The 27,059-nt window shown below is 39.3% G+C and overlaps 1 protein-coding gene across 2 annotated transcripts in view; it reads right to left on the bottom strand.

Moving 5' to 3' along the window:
* CEP350 (centrosomal protein 350) overlaps positions 1-27,059 on the bottom strand; it is a 123,568-nt gene that overhangs the window by 36,946 nt on the left and 59,563 nt on the right. For both annotated transcript variants that reach the window (XM_080925470.1, XM_080925471.1), the window contains exons 15-27: positions 26,054-26,240; positions 20,448-20,650; positions 19,535-19,698; positions 16,543-16,653; positions 16,031-16,171; positions 15,510-15,646; positions 13,807-13,932; positions 11,212-11,381; positions 8,920-9,116; positions 8,072-8,256; positions 7,433-7,520; positions 3,939-4,085; positions 418-575 (exon numbers count right to left, since the gene is read on the bottom strand). In XM_080925470.1, coding sequence (XP_080781596.1) covers positions 418-575; positions 3,939-4,085; positions 7,433-7,520; positions 8,072-8,256; positions 8,920-9,116; positions 11,212-11,381; positions 13,807-13,932; positions 15,510-15,646; positions 16,031-16,171; positions 16,543-16,653; positions 19,535-19,698; positions 20,448-20,650; positions 26,054-26,240 — 2,014 coding nt within the window. The remainder of the gene's footprint in view (positions 1-417; positions 576-3,938; positions 4,086-7,432; positions 7,521-8,071; positions 8,257-8,919; positions 9,117-11,211; positions 11,382-13,806; positions 13,933-15,509; positions 15,647-16,030; positions 16,172-16,542; positions 16,654-19,534; positions 19,699-20,447; positions 20,651-26,053; positions 26,241-27,059) is intronic.

The raw sequence follows: 27,059 nt of genomic DNA, 5'->3' as shown, positions 1-27,059 counted from the left end.
GCTATAAGTAAGCTCTAGGTTAGCCTGGGCTATAGAGTGAGACCCTACCTCAAAACAAACAAGCAAACAAACAAAGACAAGTCAGTCCATACCCAAGAGCATCTCAGCCTCTCTGGTTTCAGCTGAAGAACTCATAGCCACTCATGAAGCAAAAACTGTACTTATTTGACCTTGTCTGATATGTCACTGAGCCAACGATGAGACATCAGGATATATTTCTTTTATTATTATCGAGAAGATACATGTGACTACTACTTTGTTTTTGTGGGTTTTTTTTAATGAAAATTGTATTAAAATGGAAATAAGATGCATAGTTAATGGCTGTTAATTTAGTAATTCTGCCAAAATACTTTTCTCTCAGTCTCATCTGATAAAGTATATCAATGTGATTAAGTAGGAAACACAAAAAATAATTACTTTTCATCCATGCGGCTTCTCATGTTCTTTAGTTTCTGCATGATGCTGCTAGTTTCACTGCTGGAAATAGATATTGGGGAAGGACTGCGGGTCTCCAAGCCAGGTGGACCAGGACTAGTTGCCTTGTTATCCTCTGCGTTTTCATCACCATGAGAGCCCTGCAAACAACACAGAGTAGATGCCACTGGCTTAAAGATTTCAAGGAGATCTTAAACAGAATCAACTTAAGTTTAAACTTAAAACATTTGTAATAATAACTGAAGTCAGGAGAGTAATTACTTACAAAACAGAAATGTAGGTTACTGGCTATATGCAGATGAGGGCTGGCACCAGTTAGGTCAAGGGGATACATGATTGGACACATGATTGGATGGTAGAGAGTGGGGCAGGGACAAAGTTTTGGTGAAGCAGGAGAGAAGGAGAAAGAGAGAATCAAGATGGAGACAGTAGAGGAGGATGGTGAATTAGATCAATTTTATCTTTTCCAGATGGGCGGTTTATATCTTTATTAATTGGCAGTGAATTTATTGTTTGGATGTATTGTGGATTGAGAATTTAACATATAAATCTCACTGCTAAATCACAAGTCTCTGGAACCTTGATTTTACCGGGCCGTGGAGAACGGTGTGTGAAAGCAGTGACTGGGAGACAGCTGGAGCGTGCAGATCTGGCTCTGTTGCCTGCAAAGGAGTGAGAACATACTGGGCCCACAGAAAGAGATGCGTGTGTGTGCCAGGCATGTTAACTATCCACTTAGGGGGACCATGTGGAGAGGGCAGCTAAAAAGAGACAGCCGGGACAGGGTGGTTTGTGGACTGCATGGGTCTGAGAGAACTTGGGGGGAGGGTGGAGCCACTGAGATAAAGATACCCCACAGTGCCATGTGGCCCCAATGGTACCAGCACTAACACAGATAAAAGGTTACCTTTTTAAAATAATTACCGCTATACAGAAATCCATCACATAATTAAAAGTACTTAGGATAGTAAAATTGCCAGATGTGGTGGTACATGCCTATAGCCCAGAACTTAGGAAGCAGGTTCAGAAGGATCAGGAATTTGACACCAGCTTGAGCTACCAATAGTGAATTCAAGGCTATTCTGATATATACAGTGAGATTCTGCCTCAAAAAATGACCAAAATTTTATGTCATGCATGTTTTTACTACAGAAAGGAAGAGAGAGAGAAAGAGAAAAAAAAGTTATATTATATATAATAAGTTCTTTTCTGAAATAAGAAAATCCAAAGAACCTGGAAAATTTCTGCCAGTATAAGCAAGCACCCAAATGTCCTCGTTGTTTCTAAGTTGAAACACTTAAAAGGAATACAAGGGGCTGGGGCATAGCATAGTGGGTAGGTGCTTCCTGACCAAGTGTGAGGCTTGAGGTTTAATCCCAAGCACTGCTTTAAAAAAGAAAAAAACAAAAAACATAACAGGCACTACAGGTATATAAAATGTATATACACCAGAAAATGATCTAAAGATATAAACTTTAAACATACCAGGAAAAACATTTTTAATTTTTTTTTTTTTATGAAGAACAGTATGTTCACAGATTTTACAAAATGTATTGGGAAAACATGAAGGAATTACTGGCTTAACCAGCATTTTACTTCTGGGAGGTAAGAAGCAAAACTTGAAGCCAGGTATGATGGTGCCTACAGTCTCAACACTGAGGAGGCTGAGGCAGAGCTGCTAGCCTTTCATGGCTAACCTGAACTATAGAGCAAATTGCAGGCCAACCAGGGCTATACAAGATCTTACCTTAAAAAAAAAAAAAAAAAAAAAAAAACTAAAACCAAACAGCAAAACAAAATTCCACAGACAATACCATGAAATTAATAGCTTAATACACCTTCCCCAAAAATAGTAAGTTATACTCATTACTGTACAAGAAGATAGGTACAGATCATGTTGTCTGTTTAAATTTTATGAAGTTACAAACAAAGCAGATCCCTTTCTCTTTTCCTTCCTGCTCCTGAACAAATGAGTCATTAGAAAGAGAACCATGTTTCCACCTATGTCTTGCAGTAAGAGTTGGGGACTAGAAGCTGAGTAGGGTGAAAAGCACATCTAATTCTGAAGCAAGGCTTGTGTGGAGGATCTGAGTAAATGGGGCAACATGTTAGTTTATTGGAAGTAAATGATCAGCAACTAGACATGAACACAGACATGATGAGCAGTAAGGCTCGCCTTTCCACAGAGAATTTCCTAGCAAATGTGCCACAGTCCAACGGTGAAGGAAAATACAGGGAAAGAGAAAATAAACAGGTGTAGTGGCCTGAATGAGAATGGTCATCATAGGCTCATGTTTGCATACTTGGTTTCCAGGTGGTGGAACTATCTGGGAAGGATTAGGAGGTGTGGCCTTGCTGGAGGAGGTGTGTTATAGGGTGCAGGCTTTTGAGTTTTCAAGAGTTGTGCCATTCCCAGTGTGTTCTTTGCCGCCTGCTTGTGGATCAAAATGTGAACACTCAGCTGCTCCAGCCAACATGCCTGCTACTTGCTGCCATGATGGACTCCTAACTGGAACTGACAACCCAATTAAATGCTTTTTTTTTTGTTTCTTTGGTGGTGGTGTTTTGTCACAGCAATAGAAAAGTAATTCACCAACACAGTAAAGTCTAGTATGTACTAATCAAGTGACTGAGGCACAAGGATCAATAAAGGGATCAATCAAAATCAAGGTCTACCTGTTGATGTCAATAAATATAGTATCCCTGTCTAATGTGGAGGGAACACCAGACAAAGCCTGTAAGAAAATGTTCTACAAAATGACTGGCATGTATTCTCATATATCAAGGTTAAGAACCTATTCTAGAGTGAAGGAGGAAAAACAAAACAATGCAAAAAAATCTGCCACTAGCAATTCTGAGTTGATATGCTGTAAAGAACACCATTTTGACAAGTGGAGAAACTGAAAAGACTTGAAGTTAAGTAGTAATACTGTATCAGTGTTAATTTGTTGGCCACTTATTATCAACTAACTCAGAAAAATTAATTTATCATGGGCATAATTTTTTCTGTTAATTTGAAAATTTTCAAAAATCAAAATAGAGAAAATTAGGGATTTAAAATTTTACTGACACAGTACTGACACTTCTCAGTACCTTAGAACAGATGCAAATTGTGTTCTTGCCTAAATATTGCCTTTGACTTTTGTGTCATTATAAAATTAAATCTGAATAGCTGAGAAGAATATCATATATTAAGAACAGAGTTTCTCCTTTCAGTTTTGAGGAGTAATAACAGATCAGCAAATCCAAAAATTCTGCCCCACTCTAGTTCCTAAGAGGAAAGAATTTAAAGCTAAAGAAAGAATCATATATTCTTTCCAAAAAAACCACATTCCACAAGAAGGTGTTTTCCCACTACACATAAAAGCAGGCACACAGGACTTTACCCTAGTCATTACTACCTCACACTGAACAAACACAGCTACCATTTCAGTATACAGTGAGCCAAGATTAGCAAGTGACACAAGCAGAAAACAAATTAATAAAAATTTCATTGACATTACCAATTTATTCTCCCCTGCAGACTTCAACTTCTCCTGCAGTTTTATGGTGGTCTGACGGATCCTTTCTATCTCTTCCTGCTGCTTAAGAATCAGTTGTCTTTCCTTCCGGGCTGCCTTATTGGCTTCTTGAAGACGTTTTATTTCTGCCTAACATTTAAAGAGTTAGGAAAAAGAATTGAGATTTGAAGGAAACAAGTTCAAAATAGCACACAGAAAAGAATGAAGTCATCAACATCACATATACAACGTACTTCAAGGTAACAATACCAAAACACTTCAAATTAGTGAAGAAGGGAAATGTTATAAGTAACCCAATCATTCTAGAATCATTTAGGATGATCTCTTAGCTTTAATAACTGTAGTCAAACATGCTAGCAAATTCATAGTCCTCTTTAAACTTTCATACCTTTCACATTTTCTCATAATGTTACTGTATCTTTGTTTTTACCTGCTTAATAGCTACACATCAGCAAGCCAACTAGTGTGACCACTATTGTACTGTTAAATTCTTAAATCCTAACATTCCTCACTATCCAAAGAATGCTTTATCTCTATAACTGCTTTAAATTAGGAACTATTAGGAAGTTCCTAACAGTTGAAAAAGCAAGTCAATGATAGCAGTCTATGGTCCATAATGCAGATTTTGTTTTTTGGTTTAAGATTTATTTATTATGTATACAGTTCTGCCTGCATATAAGCCTGTACACCAGAAGAGGGCACTAAATCTCATTACAGATGGTTCTGAACTACCCTGACGTTCCTGGGAACTGAACTCAGGCCCTCTGGAAGAGTAGACAGCGCTCTTAACCTCTAAGCCATCTCTCTGCCCACTCAATTTACTAATGAGATAAGCATAATACAGACACTAAAAACTAGTTATTTTCATTATTCATGTCTGAGAGTTGTCTGGGTTTTTTTGGTTAGCTCTCTGGATTCATTCTAATGTGGCATAAAATACATTTTCACTATTCAAATAATCCAAGTCTTCTGCAAGAGTAGCAGATGCTCTTAACTACTGAAGAGATGAATAAGCAGAGTTTGCTTGTCAATAATTCTTTTAAGTAAAAGTGGTATTCCAGAGCGGGGCTGTGTAAGGGAATTCGATCTGAAAGAACAATTAGATTCCATCCTCAATCTGGTTGACTATCATCAAGAAAACAGGAGGAGAAACACTGAGGAGGACACAGAAGGAAAGCCACTACATACTACTGTGGGAAGGAGAGTTGGGGTCACCACTATGGAAAGGAGTATGGTGTCTCTTTTAAAACCTAAAAACAGAAATAGTTGATGATCCAGTTATGCCACTCTGGCCATATTCAGACAAAAATATAATTCAGCATCTACATAGGATTGATTATAGGTCATCATAATGCAGCTGTGTTTACTGTTGCACTACTCATAAGAGCCACAGTATGGAACCAGCCCAGAAGTCTACCTACATATGAATGAATAAAAAACACGGCACATTTACACCATGTACACTTATCAACTGTTAAGAATAATGAAATTAAGATATTTGAAGGAAAAATGGGTGGAACTGAAATTATTATGTTAAATAAGAGAGACTATTAAATTATAAACAATTATTAAATTCTGACTCTGTAATGGTTTGAATAGGTTTGACCCCCACAGACTCTTGTGTCTGGATGGCTGGTCCACGGTGAGTGACACTACTAGGTGTGTCCTTGTTAGAATGGGTGTGACGGTATTGTTGGAGGAAATGTGTCACTGTAGGAGTGGACTTTAAGTGCTTCTAGTGCTTAAGCTCCAATCACTGAAGGGAAAGGCCCCTTCCTGGCTGCCTTCAGATCTGGATGTAGAGCGCTGAGCTCCCTCCAGCACCATGCTTCCTGCCATGATGATATGGACTGAACCTCAGAAACTGTAAGCCAGCCCCAATTAAGTGTTTGCCTTTATAAGAATTGCTGTGTTCATGGTGTCTCTTCACAGCAATAAAACCCTAAGACACTTGGTATTTTAATTTTAAAAATTTAATGAAACACACAAATTTAAAAAGACAAAATACTTGGCTAGTTCAATTTCCAATTAAAAAAAAAAAAAGCCACACAAATATTTGTCTATGCATTAATCACTGTAGTCTGCTAGCCAAAGCAGGACCCTAAGTGTGAGCTTTACATTTCTGTTAAACACAGTATGAAACACACAAACGCAAGGGTCACGATTATAAGGTATCATTTTTACCACTTAATTAGGGCTTTGTTAATTAAAGTTTGCTTTTTTAACTGTACGTGCATGAAAATAAAGAATATGACTTATCATTTCAATCTGACATCCCCAATTTGTGCTAGGGCAATGGTTTGTGCTTGAATTTCTGAAGCAAATAACACATAACAAATAACTCGATGACTTTTCCAGGGAATCCAAAGGGGGAAAGGGATGTAAATCTTCTGCTATCATTGGGCAAATGTTTCCTCAAGATCCATGCATCAGGAGAGCCTCTAGCTTGTGGAGCGGAGGCAGTGGTAGACACTTGAGAGGAACTTAGATTTAAGTCATGACTAGTCTGTTCTTTTCTCTCTCTTTACTTCCCAGCTACCAACAGCTTCCTATCCTCAAGATTTTGTGATCCTGACATGATACATTACTTAACTTAGAGATCCAAAAGCAACTGGACCAACCAACCATGTACTGAAACCTCTCAAATATACCCAAAAGAGACCCCTTTCTTCACCTCAGGTGTTCATTATGGCGATAGAGAGATAGCACATTTCCTATAATAAGTAATACATTAAATCAGTGATGACATTCTTGGGTAAATTGATTTCTTGACACCATTTAAGTAATAACCCATTACATAACTCATATCACCTTAGTCCAGGCAATCACACCCCAGAGCCTGAGTTCCTAATCATCATGTACTATGCTGCCTCTCCAGAACCCAAAGCTAAGGTCCTTCTAAGTCCACTAAGCCATAAAACTAGTCATTACATAACTAAGTCATAAAATACTACTCAAGGAAACAATGCTAAGTATTAACCCACATCCCCTTTTATACACATAGCTTAATTTTTTTAATTTGTATTTTGTAGGACTTTTATTCTCTGTAGTAAATGAAGGTACATATGACTGTCTAGTAAGCAATATAACGTTTTTTTTTTTTAAAGATTTATTTATTTTATTTATATGCATATACTGTAACTGTCTTCAGACACACCAGAAGAGGGCATCGGATCCCAGTACAGATGGTTGTGAACCACCATGTGGTTGCTGAGAATTGAACTCAGGACCTCTGGAAGAGCAGTAAGTGCTCTTAACTGCTGAGCCATCTCTCCAGCCCCGCAATATAACGTTTTAAAATAAAAAATAAGAGAGACTAAGCAAGAAGTGCCTATAATTATTATACTACAGAAATAAACAGTAGCATCAGCTAAATCTTATAAACAGTGATAATAGCAAACTGTGATTAGATAAAATACCACATTCACAAGCTTTCCTTGTGACAAACTGTCACATAGATGCTGTTTCCAACACACCTTTTCTTGCTGAAGTCTTAAAAGCAAACCACGCTGTTTCTTCCGGAGTGGGGGCATCTTATCATCCTCTCCTTTGTCTCGTAGATGCCTGAAAAGCATATTCTTTTACTAATACAAATGTTAAATTTATAATCTCAAAAATGTTTCACTATTCTAAAGCCTATAAACTAATTTAATGTCTTTGTATGTGAAAGCAATTGCTACAGTACCAATTCAAATTTCAGCAAGTGTTTTACTGCATATATATTGTATTTGTTGGGTGGCCCTGAACCCCATCCTCTAAGGACAACAATGCTTTGAGCAACATACAGCACTCGAGAGGCATCAAGTATAAAATGCCAAACTATAAAAAAAAATTGAGCTAGATAAAGAGATCTAAGGAATGATAACATTTACCAGTAGGAAAGCACAAACCAAAGATTACAGCTACCATTTTTGGCTTGAGAAGTGAGTTAATGAGATCATTTCAGATGAGGCAGGCTGGGAACATGGCTCACACATGGCAGTGTTTAGCACTCACCAAACCCAGGTTTGATTCTCTAACATCAAAAAATAAAAACATCTTACGACATAAAGCATTTTTTATTTAAAAAAAAAAAACCTAAATACTGAAAATGATACTTATTGAAAAAAACTTGCTTTTTCTGATGCTCTAGCCAGGCTAACTCAGCCTTTGTCTTCTCCTTTAAGGCCTTTTCTCGAAGACGCAGAAGTGAGGACTGGTGGGCTGCACGCATTTCCTCTTCCTTCATATACTGCCGCACCATCTCCATAGTGAACTTAGAAAAGCTATCCTGTCCTCCTGAGAACGGCATGCTCAGATCCTAAAGGGCACAATTTATTTCAAAATTTTTAGTATTTAACTTCATTTAAAAAGTTACATATTTGTAATAAGTAAATTATAAAAGATTGGGTGGTGCCACATGCCTATAGTTCCAGAGACTTAAGATATGAGGACTGCATAAACACACGTTTGAGACCAGCCTGAGGAACATAGTGAGATTTCACCTCAGAAAGGAAGGAATAAAAAAGAAATACAGCAAATAAGCATTTTATAAACTATCTACCATATATGAAAATATTGCTCAAAAAAAGAGAGGAGGAAGTAAAATTCATCTAAAAAAATTGAACATTTCTTAATGAACAATTATTGCAAGGCATGCACTGCACCAGGGAACGCAGCAGGGTAAACTGCTCCTATTTTCCATTAAAAATACAATTTGGAAAGAAGAACGTATATTTTAAGTAGGTGACATAAAAAAGCTATAAGTAATACTGGCCGAGATCTTTAAAAGTCTTATTATAACTAATAAGTTTATATTCTATTTTGTTTGAACAACAAGCCAGATTTTACATATATAATACAAATCTGATTTGGAACATTTTTCTGATAGTAGCCAACTATATAACTAGTGTTTATATAAATGTATTCTCATACCTTTGGAAAACTATGACTGCGACAATTTACCTCCTTAGGAAAAACAAACCTTGGTAGAAGACAGCGCAGTCTTGTCTGGGGAAGCGTCTTCATCAGAGTCGTCATGATGGCCTCTTTTCTTTTCCATGTTAAATCTGCGATGACTCTCAGATGGTAGCAAAGATCGAAATGACTTTTCTTCTATTTCATCTTCTGTCATAGATTCATCAAATTTCAGGGAGTATTCTGTTGCAATAGAAGTTGAGTCTAATAGAATGGAAAGAATGATCATAATTTTTTCAGGGGAAGGAAGAGTATGACACAGGGTCCCATATAGCCCAGGCTAGCCCTTAACTCCTGATCCTCCTGCCTCCACCTCCCAAGTGCTGGGCTCACAGGTGTGCCACTCTGTAGGCCATCACATCTAGTTTATGCTATATGGTGCTGTGCATCAAACCCAGGTATTAAGTGTACGTTAGGCAAGCATGATTCCAACTGAGCTACATCCCCAGCCCCATACCTAATCAGTAGAATTCTCAGTAGGCCTTAAATAGAACTAACCCCCTTTGCCTCTTACTGAGGCAATTCTATATAAATTCTCAGAACTGTACCTAGCAATTAAGAGGAACAATTCATTATCTTACAAAGAAAGAAAAAGAAAAAACTCTCTAAAAATACCTAGAAATGCTAGAATAAGAAATATGCTAATCCTGCCTCTAACTGGCTACAGAGCTTAGGAGAGCAGTCCCTGCCCCTCTCCTGCTGCAGCACTCAAAATGCCCTGCATTTCACCTGGGCAGCACAGCAGAGCTGACCCTGAGGATGGGAGTGCAGGTGAGCAGTCTGTCTTATGGTGGCATGGGAAAGAGGGAGATGTCCTCTTCCCTTCCCTTGCCCTTCACCACCTATATCATACAGGAGAGTTGGCCCAAAGGTCATGAGAGTGAGAAAGCTAGCCTTGTCCCTCACCAGCTGCAGACACTGCACCTCACCTGGGCATTATAGTCAAGCTGGCTTCAGTTGCAGGGGTTCAGGGAAAGAACAGGAGAACCAGCCCAGCCCCTTGCCTGCTGCAGCACTCAGAAGAGCAGGCCCTGCACCTTGCCTGGGCAACACAATAGAGCTGGCCCTGTGGGTGTGGGTAAGCTGGCCTGAGGGTGTGAGAGTAGGAAAAATGGCTCTGCCCCTTGCCAGCTGCAGAAGGGCTGGGGAGCCTACCCTGGTGGTATGGGAGGAGAGCTGGCAGGCTGACCAGCTCAGTGACCACCCAGGCCCAGACCCAGGGTTTTGAGCTAGCCCACCCCAACATCTACTCTATCTGTGAACTTCATGGAGCACATGAAGGGGCCAGTCCTGCAAATCCAAAGCATGGATCCCCATCACACAGGACAGCAACAGGATGTCTGGGAGGAGTCCCAGTTAGCATCAAGCATTGATAATGTAGCCAAAGCCAGAGGCCTTGAAGCAGACCAGTGACTCATCGCAATGAACATTTGTAAGCAAAGAAGTGTGAAAAAAGGATATACTGTGGGACACACTGACACACTACAGCTTCCACAACAAGATCTTTTTGTCTTTTGGGGGGAGGTAACAAGGGTGGAGGGCGGGTACAAAGAGACAGGAATGAGTGGGATTGGGTGTCTGATGTGAAAGTCACAAAGGATCAATAAAAAGTTAAATAATAAAAAAGAAATGTTAAAGTGTAATATATTTCATACTTAAGGACAAATTAAAGATCAATTGAGAAAGCCCTATTATACAAAGTATATGATCAGATGATTCACAAAGAAAATGACAAAAGGAAAAAAAAGTTTATAAACATTAATGTTTTAGCCAAGAAATAGAAGTTACATTATCCTACTGAATACATTTAGGTTACATAACTTCAGTGACTCAAACTGGATCTAACCTGAAAACCTCTTTCCTCTGGTCTAGGTTTCATAGCCAGAAACATACTGCCAATGGAAGAAAGCATTACACCGTCCTGCCCAGGTCCAACATCTGTGACGATGACAGTGACCAGTGTGGTGAGATATGCATAGAGATGCAGCAATGAGTGGCCCTCGAGTGTGGGTGGGAACGCACAGCTGTCTAGTTTGGCTTACGTCTACTCGGCAGGACTGAATTCATGCCTGCTACTGGGAACCTGGCAAACTTCTTGGGATTAGTGAGGTTATGAACCTTAGAAAAGTAATTTTCTAACCTCTCTTTTCTGGATCAGCATTTGTTAGGCCCTGGGTTCAAATTCCAGCAGCACAACAAAAGCAAATGAGTCAACGAGTGAGTTTAATGGACTTGTTTGCCACTGTGTTCCAAGGATCGCTAGTCCTCAGGTTTTGCATATGTACACAAGGAAAGTTACCTTTCTCATCAGGAAGAGATGGAATACTGTCACTTCGTAAAGAATCATCTGCAGCCGTCTGAAGCTGTTCATCAATTGAACTCTCCATCTTTTCACCATGAAATTTCTTCTCATTTTCCTTACTAGGTGGAACTGAAGGGCTTTCTTGTCGGCTGCTACCACTACTACTTCTGTGTATACATACATTTCGGGAACAAACATACAGAAAAGAAATTAAATCATAACCTCAAAGTAAACTAATTCGGCAAAGACTGTGCTTCATACTCAAGTCCTAACTGAAGGCAGACAGATATGAAACATGCAGAGAGGCCAGGAGAGGCCTTGTCTTGGAGACACAACAGCTACCCCTCCCTATTTTATTCCACAGCCACAGGTTTTGGATTAAAGGGAGGCCTCTGATCACTAATTCCACTTTCTTTCACTAATGTTGTGATTTATCACTAATTGCACTACTGGAACTATTCTTGATAAGCTATCTAAACTTCTCATTTTAAATTCATAAATTGCTTTTTTCCTCTAAAATTACCAGGTAGTGCTGATCTTTTCTTTTCTTTTAGATAAGGTCTCATGCAGGCCATGCTGGCCTTAAACTTGATATACAGGCCAAAGGTGAGTTTACTCCTTGTCCTCCTGACTGATCCGATGCACCAGGCTCCACAGCTGATTTTATGTGGTGCTAGGGGTTGAGCTCAGAGTCTTGTACATGCTAAGGCAAACCCTACCAGGTCATCTATAGACCCTTCTTTAAAAACCTTTATTTGCTTTAAATTAAACACACAAACAAGGTATAAAAAGTCAACATTTTGGGTACTCTGTATAAAAGATATTTTAGGACTTTGTATTATTCTTGCTGGTATTTTAAAAGCCTGAAATTATGTCAAAATTCGATAGCAAATAAAAGCTGTCTTTTCTCATATCCATGATTCTATTCTTAATTATCTTCCTTTTTTACCTTCAGAGCTAAGTTTTCCTGTATTTACTTCACTTGCTCTTAATTTTTATCTTTCCTTAAGATCCTGCCTTTATGGTGAATGTGAGACATGTAACTGCACATGGCCCCACCTGGATGATTACAAAGGACAGAGGCTAGAGTTCACAGGGATGGGAGAGGACATTACACTTCTGGTGGGAAAGTACTGAGACTTCTTGACAAAGCTTCAGTTTTTCCAAAACAAAACATTTATCAGAGGGTTCAGTAGTTCTTAAATATATACTCGTAAAATATGAAAACATATATCTACACAAAAGCTTGAATATTAATATTCACAGCAGAATTAGTCATTAAACCCCAGAAGCAGAAACAAGCAGCAATGGCTATTTGCTGACAGATAAAACGTAACAGATGTGTGCACTAGAATATGATTTGACAGTATTGATACAGTAGTGATATACATTATACACGAGCCCTAGAAACATGTGAAGTTAAAATAGTCACAAGAAACCTAAATGGCCTGGTAAAACTTTCAAACATGTGAATGGTTGTATTGGGTACAAACTTAAAAAACAAAAAACAAAAACAAAAAAAAAAACAAAACCCACCCTGGTTATCACACAGCTGAATAAGAAACCTATTAACAGTCCACTGTAGTAACCCACTGGCCTATATGAGGTATCCGTGGTGGCAGCATTCAGCTAAGATTAAAAAGGAAACACGTAGTGTCAGACATCATGAACAGTCAAGACCTGTTGTGCTTATCACATATTACTTTCCAAGTCCTTAACTCTTTAATTAAGGCTTTATTATACCCAAAGATGTGGTTATTCTACCACTAGAAATGCTGGGAGGGAGCCTAATAAAACCTACTCAGAAGATTGAACATAACTGAGAAATGCAGACATCAGTACTGTTCCAGTACGCTTGTAATCCCAACTACAGCCACTCAGGAACGAATAGTGAGACTACAAATCTAAGGAGAAGAAAAAAGAAGAAAAGTGTAGGGAAAGAGAGACAAAGATGAGGAAGAGAAATGGAAACAGTGGGGGAGGGGGAGAGAAGATGAAAAAGAAAAAAGAATGTCAGTGTGGAAATGTGAAATAAACCCAGGCTTTAGAATCAGATAAATCAAGGCTCAAGTCCTTAATGTGTCACTACCTGTGTGTGTGTGTGTGTGTGTGTGTGTGTGTGTGTGTGTGTGTTCGCGCGTGCGTGTGTACAAGTGTTTTGTGAGTGCACAGACATGCAGGCAAGAAGAGAACAGAGTACAGTTCAGCGCTGGGGTCTAAGTCCGGTCTCAGCACTGCAGCAAGCACTCTGAACCACTGAGCCATCTCTCTAGCCCCTTAGTTGAAGTCTTAACATCTCTAAGAGTCTTAGTTCCCTTCTCTAACCACATCATTATCTCACTTGAAAGGTTGCTCTAAAAATTACATGTAAAAGGAACAACCTATACAATGTTCAGGTCACTATACTCTCTAGGAATAGCAGCTATATTATTACATGGACAAATGCTTTGTATATTAGCTAATTAAAAAGGAAGACTGGCACTTTGAAGGCCAGACATTATTCAGTTTATAGAAACAAAATTTAAAAGAAAAAGCAATGTTTAGAGCACTTATCAGAGTTGACCCCACTGCAGTGCTGAAAGCCTTCCTCACCTCCGATAATCATGACTCCTGTATCTTGAAGACTCAGAATAATTATCACGGGGAGGGGAATACTTCTGACGCTTTGAGTCCAGAGTTCCTTCTTTACTCTGGGAGAGTGAAGCAGACTGACTTATCCTAAAAACAGACAAAACCAAACCTGATTAAACATTGGGTCTCCGGTAGGATAAGGAGTTTTAAATGCTGTTTAACAGTAAAAGAACAAAAAATCTTGAATGCATAAAATTTACAAAATAAGTATTAGAACGTATTTTCAAAGTCAAACATAGAAAAGAACATATAATATGAAGAATATCCTCACTAGCCACTCCTAGTCTCAATAAAAATATCTATGAATTAGAGACAGTTAACACATTACTTAAGGACCCTCTCCACACACACACAAAGTAAGCAGAGGGTGTGGTGGCACATGACTGTAAGCCCACAGCTATGGAGGCAGAGGCAGATGGACCTCTGAGTTTGGGGCTTGATCTACAGAGTAAGTCCCTGTCTCAAAAAACAAAACAAAACAAACACTCCAAATAACAGAAACAAACAAAACTAAAACAACCCACAAATCTTGGAGTAATGGCTCCTGCTTGTAAACTCTGCACTTGGGAGGAGAAAAACCAGAGAACTGCCTCAAGGTCTAGATAGCACAGGCTGCACTGCACAGTGAGTTCCAGGTCACTGACTTTACTGTGAAACACTGAAAAAAGTCTCCCCAAAAGAACACACACACACACATACACACACACTGACTGGGCACAGTGACTTACACTTTTATTTAATGCTGCACTTGGGAGACAGGGTTTGAGCCCAGTCTACATTATAAGCTCTAGGCTAGCTAGGGCTACAAAGTAAGACTGTCTGAAAAATGTTTGTTTAGATGATGTACTGGCTGTTTTTGTGTCAATTTGACACAAGCTGGAGTTATCACAGCGAAAGGAGCCTCAGTTGAGGAATTGCCTCCATTCGATCCAGCTGTAAGGCATTTTCTCAACTAGTGATCAAGGGGGGAGGGCACAGCCCATTGTGGGTGGTGCCATCCCTGGGCTGGTAGACCTGGGTTCTATAAGAAAGCAGGCTGAGCAAGCCAAGGGAAGCAAGTCAGTAAGTAACATCCCTCCTTGGCCTCTGCATCAGCTCCTGCTTCCTGACCTGCTTGAGTTCCAGTCCTAACTTCATTGATGATGAACAGAGATATGGAAGTATAAACTTGCTTCTTGGGCATGATGTTTTGTGCAGGAATGGACACCCTGACTAAGATAAATGACTTCACTGTTTCTAAAGTAAAGTCCAAACTTCTAATATCTGCAAGGTCTCACCCTGGTTGTCCTAAATCACCTTCCTCTTTGCTGTCTTCTTCTAGTCACACTGGCCTTTTCTGTTTTGAATGCCTCTTAAATATGTTGTGTTCCTTTTTCCTTCAAGGTTTTAAATCTGACTATTTATCTCCTTTATATCACCTATTTCTTATCTACTATATCCCATAACAAGTCTTTAATACCTTCTTGATCTCCTGACTTTCTGCTATTTAAATTCCAGTATTACATACCTCTGAATCACATGTTTCTTTTATAACGTTTACCTAAGTTTACAAAGTTTTCATCCACTTAACTGAGTATTTAACAAATTGTATTCTCTATACCCTAAATGGTGCATAGGACAGAAAGGTACCTCATTTACATATTTTTGAATGGCTGCATACTCACCTATCTGTTTCAGCTTTGGTCCTCAGCTGTTTCATGAAGTCTGGAAAATGTTGCCGCTGGTGGTCATACAGTGTTGCAAGGGGAACTCCAGAAGTCGTGATGGCATCTGCGAGGTGTGTTCGAGTTAGTTCTGCCATCTAAATGAGAACACAGCAAACAGCAGAAGTAGACTTTAAAAGGTATTCACTGGAGAGCTGAAAAGGAGCACAGTGCCCTGGAAAGATCACTGAACAGGGCTGGCCAGGTGACTCCTCAGACAAAAGCTGCCATGCTCGAGGACCTGAGTTTGATCTCTGAGACCCACATGGTAACAGGAGAGAAGCATCCCCTTCAAGTTGTCCCCTGACTTTAATACTCAAACTCACCTGCCCTTCCCCTCAAAACAAGTCAGTAAATAATGTGATCTTAGTGAGGCTTTACTCAGAGTCAATAAGTCAAAGTATGCATCCTGTAGGTGTTAGATCTTAGTTACTAAAGATGACTCAGAAGAAGAGAAAGGGAAAGGCTCCAGTGGCTCTCACCTCACAGATCTGCCGAGCTGCATCTGTGGTGAGGCGCGCAGTCTCTGATTGCTGAGCTGCTATTTTACAAGTTGCTTCCTGGAGGACTTCAGTCACTTCTCTTTGTGATTTAACCACCTGCTGTAATGATTCTGCATGGACCTGTAAGTAAATGTCTAGGATTCAGTCTTCCTTCCATGGAACAATGTTAACTTATAAATTTGGTTCATGGCCCATATACTTGATTAAAAAATACACCTGACTATAACCTGGATTTCATAGTTGATGGGTCTGTGGGTGATTAACTACCATGCACCTTGGTTGCTGCTTCTCTAAACTAGGACTGAGTCTTGACTACTTATTTCAAAGGGTTGCTATATAACTCAAATGTCATGAAATTACCACATACAAGTACCAAACATTATTTACTACCTTTCTATTTTACCTTTATATGCTTAATGAGTTCTACAGTGTACTTTTTGAATATAAAATTGTAGGTTTAAAAAACCAACATCTGCCACAAAGCAAATTACCTGAGCTGTTTTGTTCCGGGTTTCTTCTAACTGTCTCTGACACTCCAGAGCCTCTTGTTCAGCTTTCAGCTTCAATAAGGCCATATCTCTTTCATGACGTTGCTGCTGTGCCTTTCAATTAAAGTGATCAAATATTAATTCTTCAGCATTAAAATGTCTTGACACAGTTGCTGCAGTAAACACATTCCTTTGCTCCCCATCTTCCCTCCCTTTTTCTTCAAATAGATCCTTTATGGATCAAGCTGGCCTTGAACTAACAGGCAACCTGCCTGAGTCTCCTGAGGGCTAGGATTGCAAACATGAACAGCATACTAGACTGGCAATGCTGTTTGTAATTAAACAATGACAGCAAACAGTGAGTGCCTACAGGAAAGGTCTACACTCTACAGCCATCAGACATCTTACCACGTACCAGCAGGACTTAGCGGCCATCTACCATGCATCAAATCTCTATACAGAAATTTTATGAGAATTCCAAAAGCTGGTTAGAAAGCAAAAACTATATAATCTAACTCTGATTTTACTAAAGTTATATGTGTAAATCTAAAAATAATGCCTCATTTCTCATCATTTTTACTTTGCCTCTGAAGGAGCAATTTCATTTAAAATGCTGCCCCCCTAAAGGCCTCCTTTTGATTAAAAAAAATCCTTTCTCACATTATCATTCCATACAACGTTAACTCCAAGTATATAATGTTCCATCTCTTCTGGAATGGTACTATACATGAAGTTATATAATGTAATGAAAGGATTTTGGATTTCCAAAATTGTAATGCAGCCTGGAAATAGCACAGAAGACATGTGTGTACATGTGGGCATGCATGTGAACGTATGTAACTGTTTCATACTGTAAAGGGGGTCAAGACTCGTGCCACCTTGACTAAGTAGCAATAGTGTTATCCAGTTACTGTGACAGTACCAAGTCTCTAGCTGTTTTCAAATATGGCCTGTGAAGCAGAAAAAGAGACTCATGTCTACTTTGTTAAGAACTGCCAGACTCAATGTTTGCTCCAAGCCCATGGTCAGCATGGTCTTTCCACTGCAATGAGGCCAATTATTCAATGTCAAACCATTCTAGAAAGCAACATAAGATTTCCAGTACGTTTTTAGATGCTTATATAGATGCTTATATATGACCCAGGCCATAATCCTGGGTATTTCTGCAAGAAAAAATGAAAATATGTTGTACATCAAACACCAGGAAAATACATGGACAATTAGGACCTACTTACTAATCATTGGTTTATTACTAGGCAAAAATACAATGTGATAGATAAATTTTACCTTTATGTTGAATAAAATAAACTAAATACAACAGGGTTAGAAATAAACATGAATTTATATGAAATTCTGGAAGAAACAAAAATAAACCATGGTATAAGAAAACAGACCAAAGCTGGAGAAATGGCTTAGTGGTAAGAGCACTGACTGTTCTTCCAGAGGTCCTGAGTTCAAATCCCAGCAACCACATGGTGGCTTACAACTATCTGTAATGAGATCTGATGCCCTCTTCTGGTATTTCTGAAAACAGCTACAGTGTACTTATATATAATAAATAAAGTAAAAAAGAAAAGAAAAGGAAACAGACTTAATACCCTTTAGCAGAAAGTAGGAATGGGTCAAGTGTCTTGGATGAGAGAAGTTTTCTATTGATTAGATGGCTGTTGTGGAGGAATATACATTAATCAAAACTGCACACCTAAAATCTGCATTTTTAATTGAATGTAATACCTCAGTAAAATAAAATAAAGATGGTGCCTAGAGAGGCTGGAGAGATGGCTCAGTTAGTGGTTATGAGCTCTGACTGCTCTTCCAGAGGTCCTGATTTCAATTCCCAGCAACCACATGGTGGCTCACAACCATCTGTAATGGGATTTGGTGCCCTCTTCTGGTGCGTCTGAAGACAGCTATAGTGTACTCATAAACATAAAATAAATCTTTAAAAAAAAAATGGTGCCTAGATCTCCTACAAAAGAGAACCCTGGTCACTTCTGGACGGGCTGAGTCACAGTGTACACTATCCTTGTTTTACAAAACATGTGCATCTCAGAAATGGTTAGTTGGTTTGCTTGTTTAGTTCAAATAAAGCATCAAAAATCAGATAATGTGGAGACAGCAAGGTCACAGGAGTAACGGAGCTTGCTGCCAGGACCTACAACCTGACCAACATAATGGAAAAGTGATTTCCAAAAGTTGTCCTCTGATCTCCTGAGACCATACACATACAATAAACAAGTGCATTTTAAATAAATAACAAAACAAATAATAAAAAAAATTAAGAAAACAACAACCCAGACAAACCTAGTCATTTCCATCAGGAAAGGAAAACAGATGATTGTTATCACTAATCTTCACTGATTCAATCTTCAATTTTCAGTCATTACGACAGAAAATAAAACATGAAAAACCAAGAACGTGAAACAGAGTAATTGTGCTAGCATTCTCCTGCCATACACCCTATTTTTCAATTCTCTTGGTGGTGCCAATTTTTCTGATTTGTTTGGTTTGGTCTTTGAGGAAGGGTTTGGTTACAGAGCCCCAGTTGATCATAAATTCCTGATCATCCTGAATCAGCTTCCCAAATGATAAGATTGCAAGCATGCATTACCAGATCAGGCTTCAGGTTTCTTTGTAGTAATCCACAAGATAATTTTTCTTCTGTTGTTTATAGGTACTATACAGACTACTTTTAATTCTCCTCGGAAGTTCGAATTTGTTTTTTTATTTGTTTGTTTGTTTGATTGTTTTTTGAGACAGGGTTTCTCTGTATGTAGTCTTAGCTGTTCTGGAACTTGCTTCATAGACCATGCCAGCCTTGAACTCACAGAGATACTCTTACCTCTGCCTCCTGAATGCTGATATTAAAAATATGAACCACAATGACTGGCTTAAAAGTTTTGTTTTTTAAACAAACAAAACTCATTAAGGGTGATTCTAAACACAAAGAAAAGAAGAAAACCACAGGGGAAAAAAATTAAGAAAATTCAACTACCTTTATGATCTGGGCCAGAGATACACTCTCCTGCTGAGCAAGTGAGATGCCTCTGACTCTTTCCACATCGGACAGCTGACGCACCGACTCCTCAATGGCGCTCAGGTAACTGAGTTCTGCAGCCATACGATGCTGAAGGCCAGCAGGAGAGAAACGCTTAGAACCTGGGGGATAGAAGCATCGTTAAATTAAAAGGTTCCCACGAAATGACACCAGCTCTCATTTTATGAGCACATGACAAATCTACCTTTTTTTTGTACTAAAGACTTATTAATACATTGTATTTTAATAGCTACTTCTTCTCTTATGGGCATGTATATATACATATTACATGCCTACAGATAGAATATAATATTTGGGAGATGAATTTTGACTAATGCTGGCAACATGGAAAAAACAAAGACTATTGGACTTTTTTTTTAAGATTTATTTATTTATTATACATAAGTACACTGTAGCTGTTGTAAGACACACCAGAAGAGGGCATCAGATCCCATTACAGATGGTTGTGAGCCACCATGTGGTTGCTGGGATTTGAACTCACTCAGGACCTCAGGAAAAATAGTCAGTGTTCTTAACCGCTGAGCCATCTCCCCAGCCCTGGACTTATGCTTTTAAATATTTAATTTCTACAGTTTTTGTTTAAAACTTCAAAGAGTAATCAAACTTGAAGTAACATTTTCCTATCACTTAGTTTGCTGTTTTTCTTGTTAGTGTCTATCTCTCTTTTGACGTATGGTTTCATGTACCCCAGACTGACCCCTCTATCTCACTCGGTGGCCTAGGATGAGGTGTGTGCATCCTGCATGTGATCGATGTGGTATCCGGTAAACCTAGGTTAGGCCAGCACTCCATTAGCTGAGCTATACCTGATCCTTTACTTTCAAACTTTCACATGCATGAATCTACTGACCTGGCGTTGAAGTCATCTCTGTTTTATTCACATCAGTAATAGCTGCAGTGTGCTTAAATCCAGTTGTAGTCGGAGGTACTATGACTGAGGACTTAGACCTTTCTAAAGAAGTCCCAGGCAAGTCAAACTGTAACAATTTCTGTGAACTTGGAGATAGTGGAGAAGTTGGAGTCTTCTGAGATCTTCCCTTGTCTGATGAGCCACTACAAGTTTTTTGCATAAAATCATTAGAGAAATCACTCCAAGAAGCAGCTAAGCAGTAAGAATAACAAACATTTTTCTTTACCAACATAAAAATAGTCATGTCCAAATACTTAGTATGTTTACCTATTACATACTGAATTTTTTAATACTATTAACACTGTCTGAGCTTTTCTTAAGTGACTTCACATAACCAATTGTAACTACTCTTAAGGCATTTAACACAACACAAATACAACTCATTCATGTTTACTTGTGTTAAATATCTGCTGGATGAATAAAATAAACAGATTCTCTACAAAGTATTTAGCACAATTAACACTTTTTGGTTTTTTCTTTGTTTGTTTGTTTGTTTGTTTTGAGTGTAGCCTTGGCCGTCCAGTAACTCAATTTGTAGACCAGGGTGGCCTGGAACTCAGAGGGATCCACCTGCCTCTGTCTCCCAAGGACTGGGATCAAAGGCATGCACCACTACACCTAGTACAATTCAGACATTTTTAACATACTAAAATAAGTTTGCTTTTAGCTTCTGAAAAACAAATGTGATAGATTTCAAAGGCAAAAATTATGCCTACCTTGAATATCTGAATAAAAGTAGTTTTGAGGAAGCATTTACTGGCTTACCAAGATCTCTAACAAAGAAGAGAGTGTAACAGTAGTGCCCCTCCACACACAGAGGGGATATATTAGTACCTCTAACAGACACTTGAAACCTTAGTCAGTACCAAAACCTGATATATACTATTTACACACATACATATTTAATGCTTTTCTTATGCATTAAAAAAAAAAAGATGTGTATGCATGTGTACCTGAGTGTATGTTTCTGTAGGACCTGGTGCAGGAGTCTAAGGTGACCAAAAGGGGGCCCTGGATTCCCTAGAACTGGAGTTACAGGTGGTTAAGAGAAACAATATGGGTGCTAAGAACCCTGGAGCTCTGGAAGAGGACGGAGTGCTCTTATCCACTGAGCCATCTCTCCAACCCAACATTTTCATCCTAACTTATTACTTGCCACTCAGTGTGGCTGAGAGAGTTACAGTCTGAGGTGTTGCAGTAAATTTTACTACATAAGTTTAGCATACAATCTTTTCCATGTTTTTAACCTTCCACTGTTACTACCCATTGATTAGAATTCATTTTTTAAAAAAATGATTTAATTAAACTCAAACACAGAAACACTGCTCAAAGAGATGAGTCGCACAGAAGACGGGCCTAAATCCTATGCAATTACTCAGAAAATTATTACTTTAAAGAAAGAAGTCATTTATTTCTGCAATATCCCACATAATAGTTTACAATGACAGTTGACCATAAGTGAGCCATGGAAAGCAAAACAATGCACAGGAGACTACAGTCAATTTGATTTGCAAAACCTAAAATGAATTCTTCTATTGAATTCTACCACTTCAAACAAAGGACTCTATAACTCACTGTGTGCTTTTACAAGTGAATTTTTATTTGCTTTGCAGAGAAGATTCACTTAGATTACAATTTCAAAATGACAAATTCTCAGTGTTCTCAAACACATTCAAAAGGCTTTTTTTGAAAAACATTTTTTGAAAAAATTTGAACCTCCTTAACAAGGTTCAAATTATTTTATCCATTGTGAATCTACACAGACGAAGAGCTAGATAGACCAATATGGAGTATTTATTAAGCTTACTTAAATTTCCTATTCTAAAAATGCAGATTTTGTCAAATTAAATCAGAGTATCTTTTGCAGAAAGTTAAACTTTTATGAATCCTGAATTCAGTAGCAAAGCAATAAAATTTAAGTTCAAATGTAGCCAATGGGCAGAACTCAGGGCCTGGGGCTTGACAGCAGCATCTTTTACCTCCTGACACAACTCACAGCAATTGATTAAAGCTTATTGTAAGCAACAGGCTGAGTGTGTGACAAGACAGCAAAATAGGTAAAAATTACATAATACAAGCCTGATATTCTAAATTCAATCTCACAGTCCACATCTCTCAAAAAAGAAAAATGCACATGCCCCTATGGTATGGTGGGGTGTCTTTTGGGTATATGCCCAAGAGTGTATATAGCTGGGTCTTCGGGCACAATTATTTCCAATTTTCTGAGGAACCTCCAGATTGATTTCCAGGGTGGTTGTACCAGCTTGCAATCCCACCAACAATGGAGGAGTGTTCCTCTTTCTCCACATCCTCGCCAGCATCTGCTGTCACTTAAGTTTTTGATCATAAGCCATTCTGATTGGTACAAGATGAAATCTCGGGGTTGTTTTGATTTACATTTCCTTCATGACTAAGGACTTTGAACACTTCTTTAAGTGCTTCTTGGCTATTCAAGATTCTTCTGCAGTGAATTCTCTATCTCTATACTCCATTTTTAAATTCAGTTATTTCGAGTTTTTGGAAGTTAACTTCTTAAGTTCTTTATATATTTTGGATATTAGCCCTCTGTTGGATGTAGGGTTAGTAAAGAGCTTTTCCCAATCTGTAGGTTGCCGATTTTTCCTATTGACTGTGTCCTTTGCCTTTCAGAAGCTTTACGGTTTCATGAAGTCCCATGTATCAATTGTTGATCTTAGAGCCTGAGACACTGCTGTTCTGTTCAGGAAATTCCCCTCTCCCTCCTCCCTGTGCCAATGAGTGTGGGTCTGTGTTCTGCCAGGCTGCTGGGCACAGCCATTGGAGGAGGCGAAACGATGGGTGCTGGGCTTCAAGAAGCACTGAGACGCCACTCTGGGGGGTTGGGTGTTCAGTCTGAGATGTGTGAAAGCCAAAGGTGGTATTCCCTGACTTCCAGACATTTAGTCATTGCTAGAGTGCAGGCTGAAGATGGCGTCTAGCTTGGAGCTGGAGCTGAGAGCTGCAGCTTAGCTCATTGATGTTCGTCTTTAACTTGGCAAGCATCTGTCTGGAAGCTTATAGAGGCCTTCTGCAGGAGATTCAGACTGTGGCTCTGTAGGCAAAGGCCTGCTCCATGCTCCTCCCTATGGCGGTGGTAGATGAAAGACAGTCCTTGATTCCCAACTGTTTATGGGTTGTTCATAGTGAAAAATGGATGCCTACCAACTTTTCAGGGTGGGACAGACATTAAATACCTTTTTCAGGGGGAATGTCTGGGAGCTGGAGCTTATTGGCTAAACCCTCATGGCCTCTAGGTACCTCATTAGCATGGAGAACTCATGCTTCCTATGTGGGAAGTGTGGCACATGCTCCAGGCCATAGGCGTGATGGGGGTTTATTTCTAGGCCTTCTATTCTTTTTCACTGACAAACCTGCCTATCTCGGTATCAATACCATGCAGTCTTTATCATTATTACTTTGTAGTATAGACTGAAGTCAGGAATGGTGATTTCCCCCAGATCTTTTACTGTTGAAAACTGTTTTTTGGCTATCCTGGATTTTTTGTTTTTCCATATGAAGGTGAGACTTGTTCATTCCATGTCTGTGAAGAATTATGTTAGAATGTTGATGGGGATTTCATTGAATCTGTAGATTGCCCTTGGTAAGATGGCCATGTTCACACCAGCCTTATTTGTAAGCTGGTAGCTGCAAACAACCCATGTCCCTCAACTGAAGAGTGGATACAGAGAACATGATTCATTTACACAATGGAATACTATTCAGCTATTAAAACAAGGATATTATCAGGTTTGCAGGCAAATAGAGAGAACTAGAAAATTTCATCCTGAGTGAGTTAACCCAGACCAAAAAGGACATGCATGGTATGCACTTACTGGTAAGAAAATAATCATTGAAGAAAGAGGGAGGAAGGGACATGATTGGGACAGGGAAGGGGAAAGAGGATAGGGGAACAGTTTCAGTTATGGGGTGGGGGACAGGAGAGAAGCCCAAAGAGCCAGGAGTAAGAATGAAAATATTCAGTCTCTGAGGATGGGAGATGGAGGGACCCTCTATGGAGGTAACCTTAGCCAAATGCTCAACAATGGGAAGAGTCTACCTCCAGTGGATAGACAGAGCCTCAAGTGGAGAGACAGGACTATCAACCCATAGTTAAAATTTTTGACCCAGAATTGTTCTAGACTAAAAAAACCTACAGGGACAAAAATGAAGAAGAGACTGAAGGAAGGGTGGTCCAATAACTGGCCCAATTTGGGATCCATCTCATGGGGGGTTGACACTATTACTGATGCTATGCTGTGCTTAAACAGGAGCCTAGCATGGCTGCCCTACGAGAGCCCTACCAGCAGCTAAGACAGATGCAGATACTTCAGTCCAAGGGACAACCATTGGACTGATGTCAGGCACCACTATGGTTTGAATTAGAGGAAGGATTGAAGAAGCTAAAGGGAAGGGGGAACACATAGGAAGATCAACATTTTCAACTAACCTGGACCCCAGGGAGCTCCCAGAGACTGAGCCACCAATCAGGCAGCATACACAGGCTGGTCCAAGGCACCTGGCACATATACAGCAGAGGACTGCCTAGTCTGCCCTCCGTAGGAGAAAATGTGCTTAACCCTCAAGAGACTTGAGGCCCCAAGGAGGGGGAGGCTTGATGGGGGAGGAGCATCTTCTTGGAGGCAAGGGGGAAAAGAAATGGTATAAGGAACTGTGTGGGAGGAGGACCAAAAGAAGAGCAATGATGGCTGGAATGTAAAAAAAAAAAAAAAAAAAAAAAAAAAGCTGGCCACAATGGCACAGCACTCCTATCATGAGATAAAATGCAGAGACAGGAGAACCACTGATGCTCAAGGGACAACAGTTTGAAGTTCAATGTTAGAACAGAACCAGCATGATGCAGACAAGCAAAGAGACAGCCTCAACAGAGAAGGAAAAACTGACTCCTCCTGAAACTGTCCTTTCACCTCCACAGATGGACAGTAAACCACAGATGTGTACACACACACACAAAGACACACACAGACACACACATACACACACAACTTTAAAGCATTTTTAAAAGAATGAAAAATGCAGGTATATAAATTCCATGAACAATGTAAAGGTGATACTTCAGAGTATGTGTGGTGAGTGGTCTTCACTAAACAGGAGAAAACCACTCAAAGGAAAAAATGATTTCAACAATGAGATGAAACACTCCAATAGGACTAGGTTATTAAGCATTTGTCTGTGGGGTAGTTTACCTCACGAACACCAAGAAAGGCAAACGTTTAGGTAAAAGATTGAGCCAAGAACAATATGACAATGAGGTCAGAAGAGAAAGGGGGCTTGTGCTTGAGAGAAATAATTACTAGAGATGTTTAACCGGTGCAATGAGGAATGTCTACATGCTAAAACAAAGTACACGGCTGTGAACTAAGTCAGAGTGTCCTTCAGAAAGTAAACAACCTATACCAGCTCAACCATGCACAGTAAACTGCCAAGCTGCAATTTACCAAATGCACTGGACAACAATATACCTAACTTCAATTACATACAAAGACGGCATAAAGAATACACTGCTTTACCTCACAGAATGCCCAGAGAGTTCTTCCAATGTGCTCTCAGCATCCAGAGTCTGTTCATAGTCTCTAACAGCAAGTTTGCTGGTAGTCCCAAGCTTCCTTCCTTGATGGGAACCACGTTCTGAGTCTGACTGTACTTTTTCCTCATCAATAAGTGTGTTCTGAACATTTCCAGTGAATGAATCCAACCCTGAAAAGAAAATTTTTGTAAGCGAATTTCCAACATTAGACTTATTGAGGTAGCTGATAAATTTTTTTCAGTAAAGTAAATTACAGATCAGAGTATTTAAAATCAATTTACACTTAAAACTTATTTTTTTATATCTAAAATAAAGCAGTTCATTTTTCTGCCTCCACTGAAGAAAACAGGCATGTGGCACATGTCTAACTCTGGAGTCCAGTATTCTACTGAGGGACGAAGAGACTAGTCAACCCTATAGAGCAGTGACTGTCAGTAGCTCTGGAGGGAAGAGTGGAGACAGTAGTGGTATCTCAATAACACACACGTGGACTTAATGTCACTGAACTTGAAAATTATTTAAATGACTTGTTTTGTTTTCAAGATAGTATCTCATGTAGCCCATACTGGTCTCACCTCACTATGCAGCTGAGGAAGACGATGAACTTGTGATCCTCCTGTTTCTCCCTCCAGAGTACTGGCATTACAGGGATGCACCATCATACCACATGTTTTGTAATGTGGGGATCAAACACAGGCCTTTGTATATTTTTGGCAGGAACGCAGATCCTACCAACTGAGCTACTTCCCTAGCCTGATAAAACCTGGGGCTTTTGAAAAGGGCTTATGGAATAATTATTCTTATTACTTTGGTTCTTCTGAGACAAGGCCTCACTATATAGACGTGGCTGCCCTGGAACTCAAAATATAGACCAATCTGGTCTTGAACTCACAGAGATCAGACTGCCTCTACTTCCCCAATGTTAAGATTAAAGGGGCACCTCACCACATCCAGCTATATTTGTATTATTTTACCAAGGTAAAATTGTA

The sequence above is a fragment of the Micromys minutus genome (genome assembly GCF_963924665.1).
Source record: "Micromys minutus genome assembly, chromosome: 1".
Classification (NCBI taxonomy): domain Eukaryota; kingdom Metazoa; phylum Chordata; class Mammalia; order Rodentia; family Muridae; genus Micromys; species Micromys minutus.
This window is presented reverse-complemented; position numbering and strand designations above follow the sequence as displayed.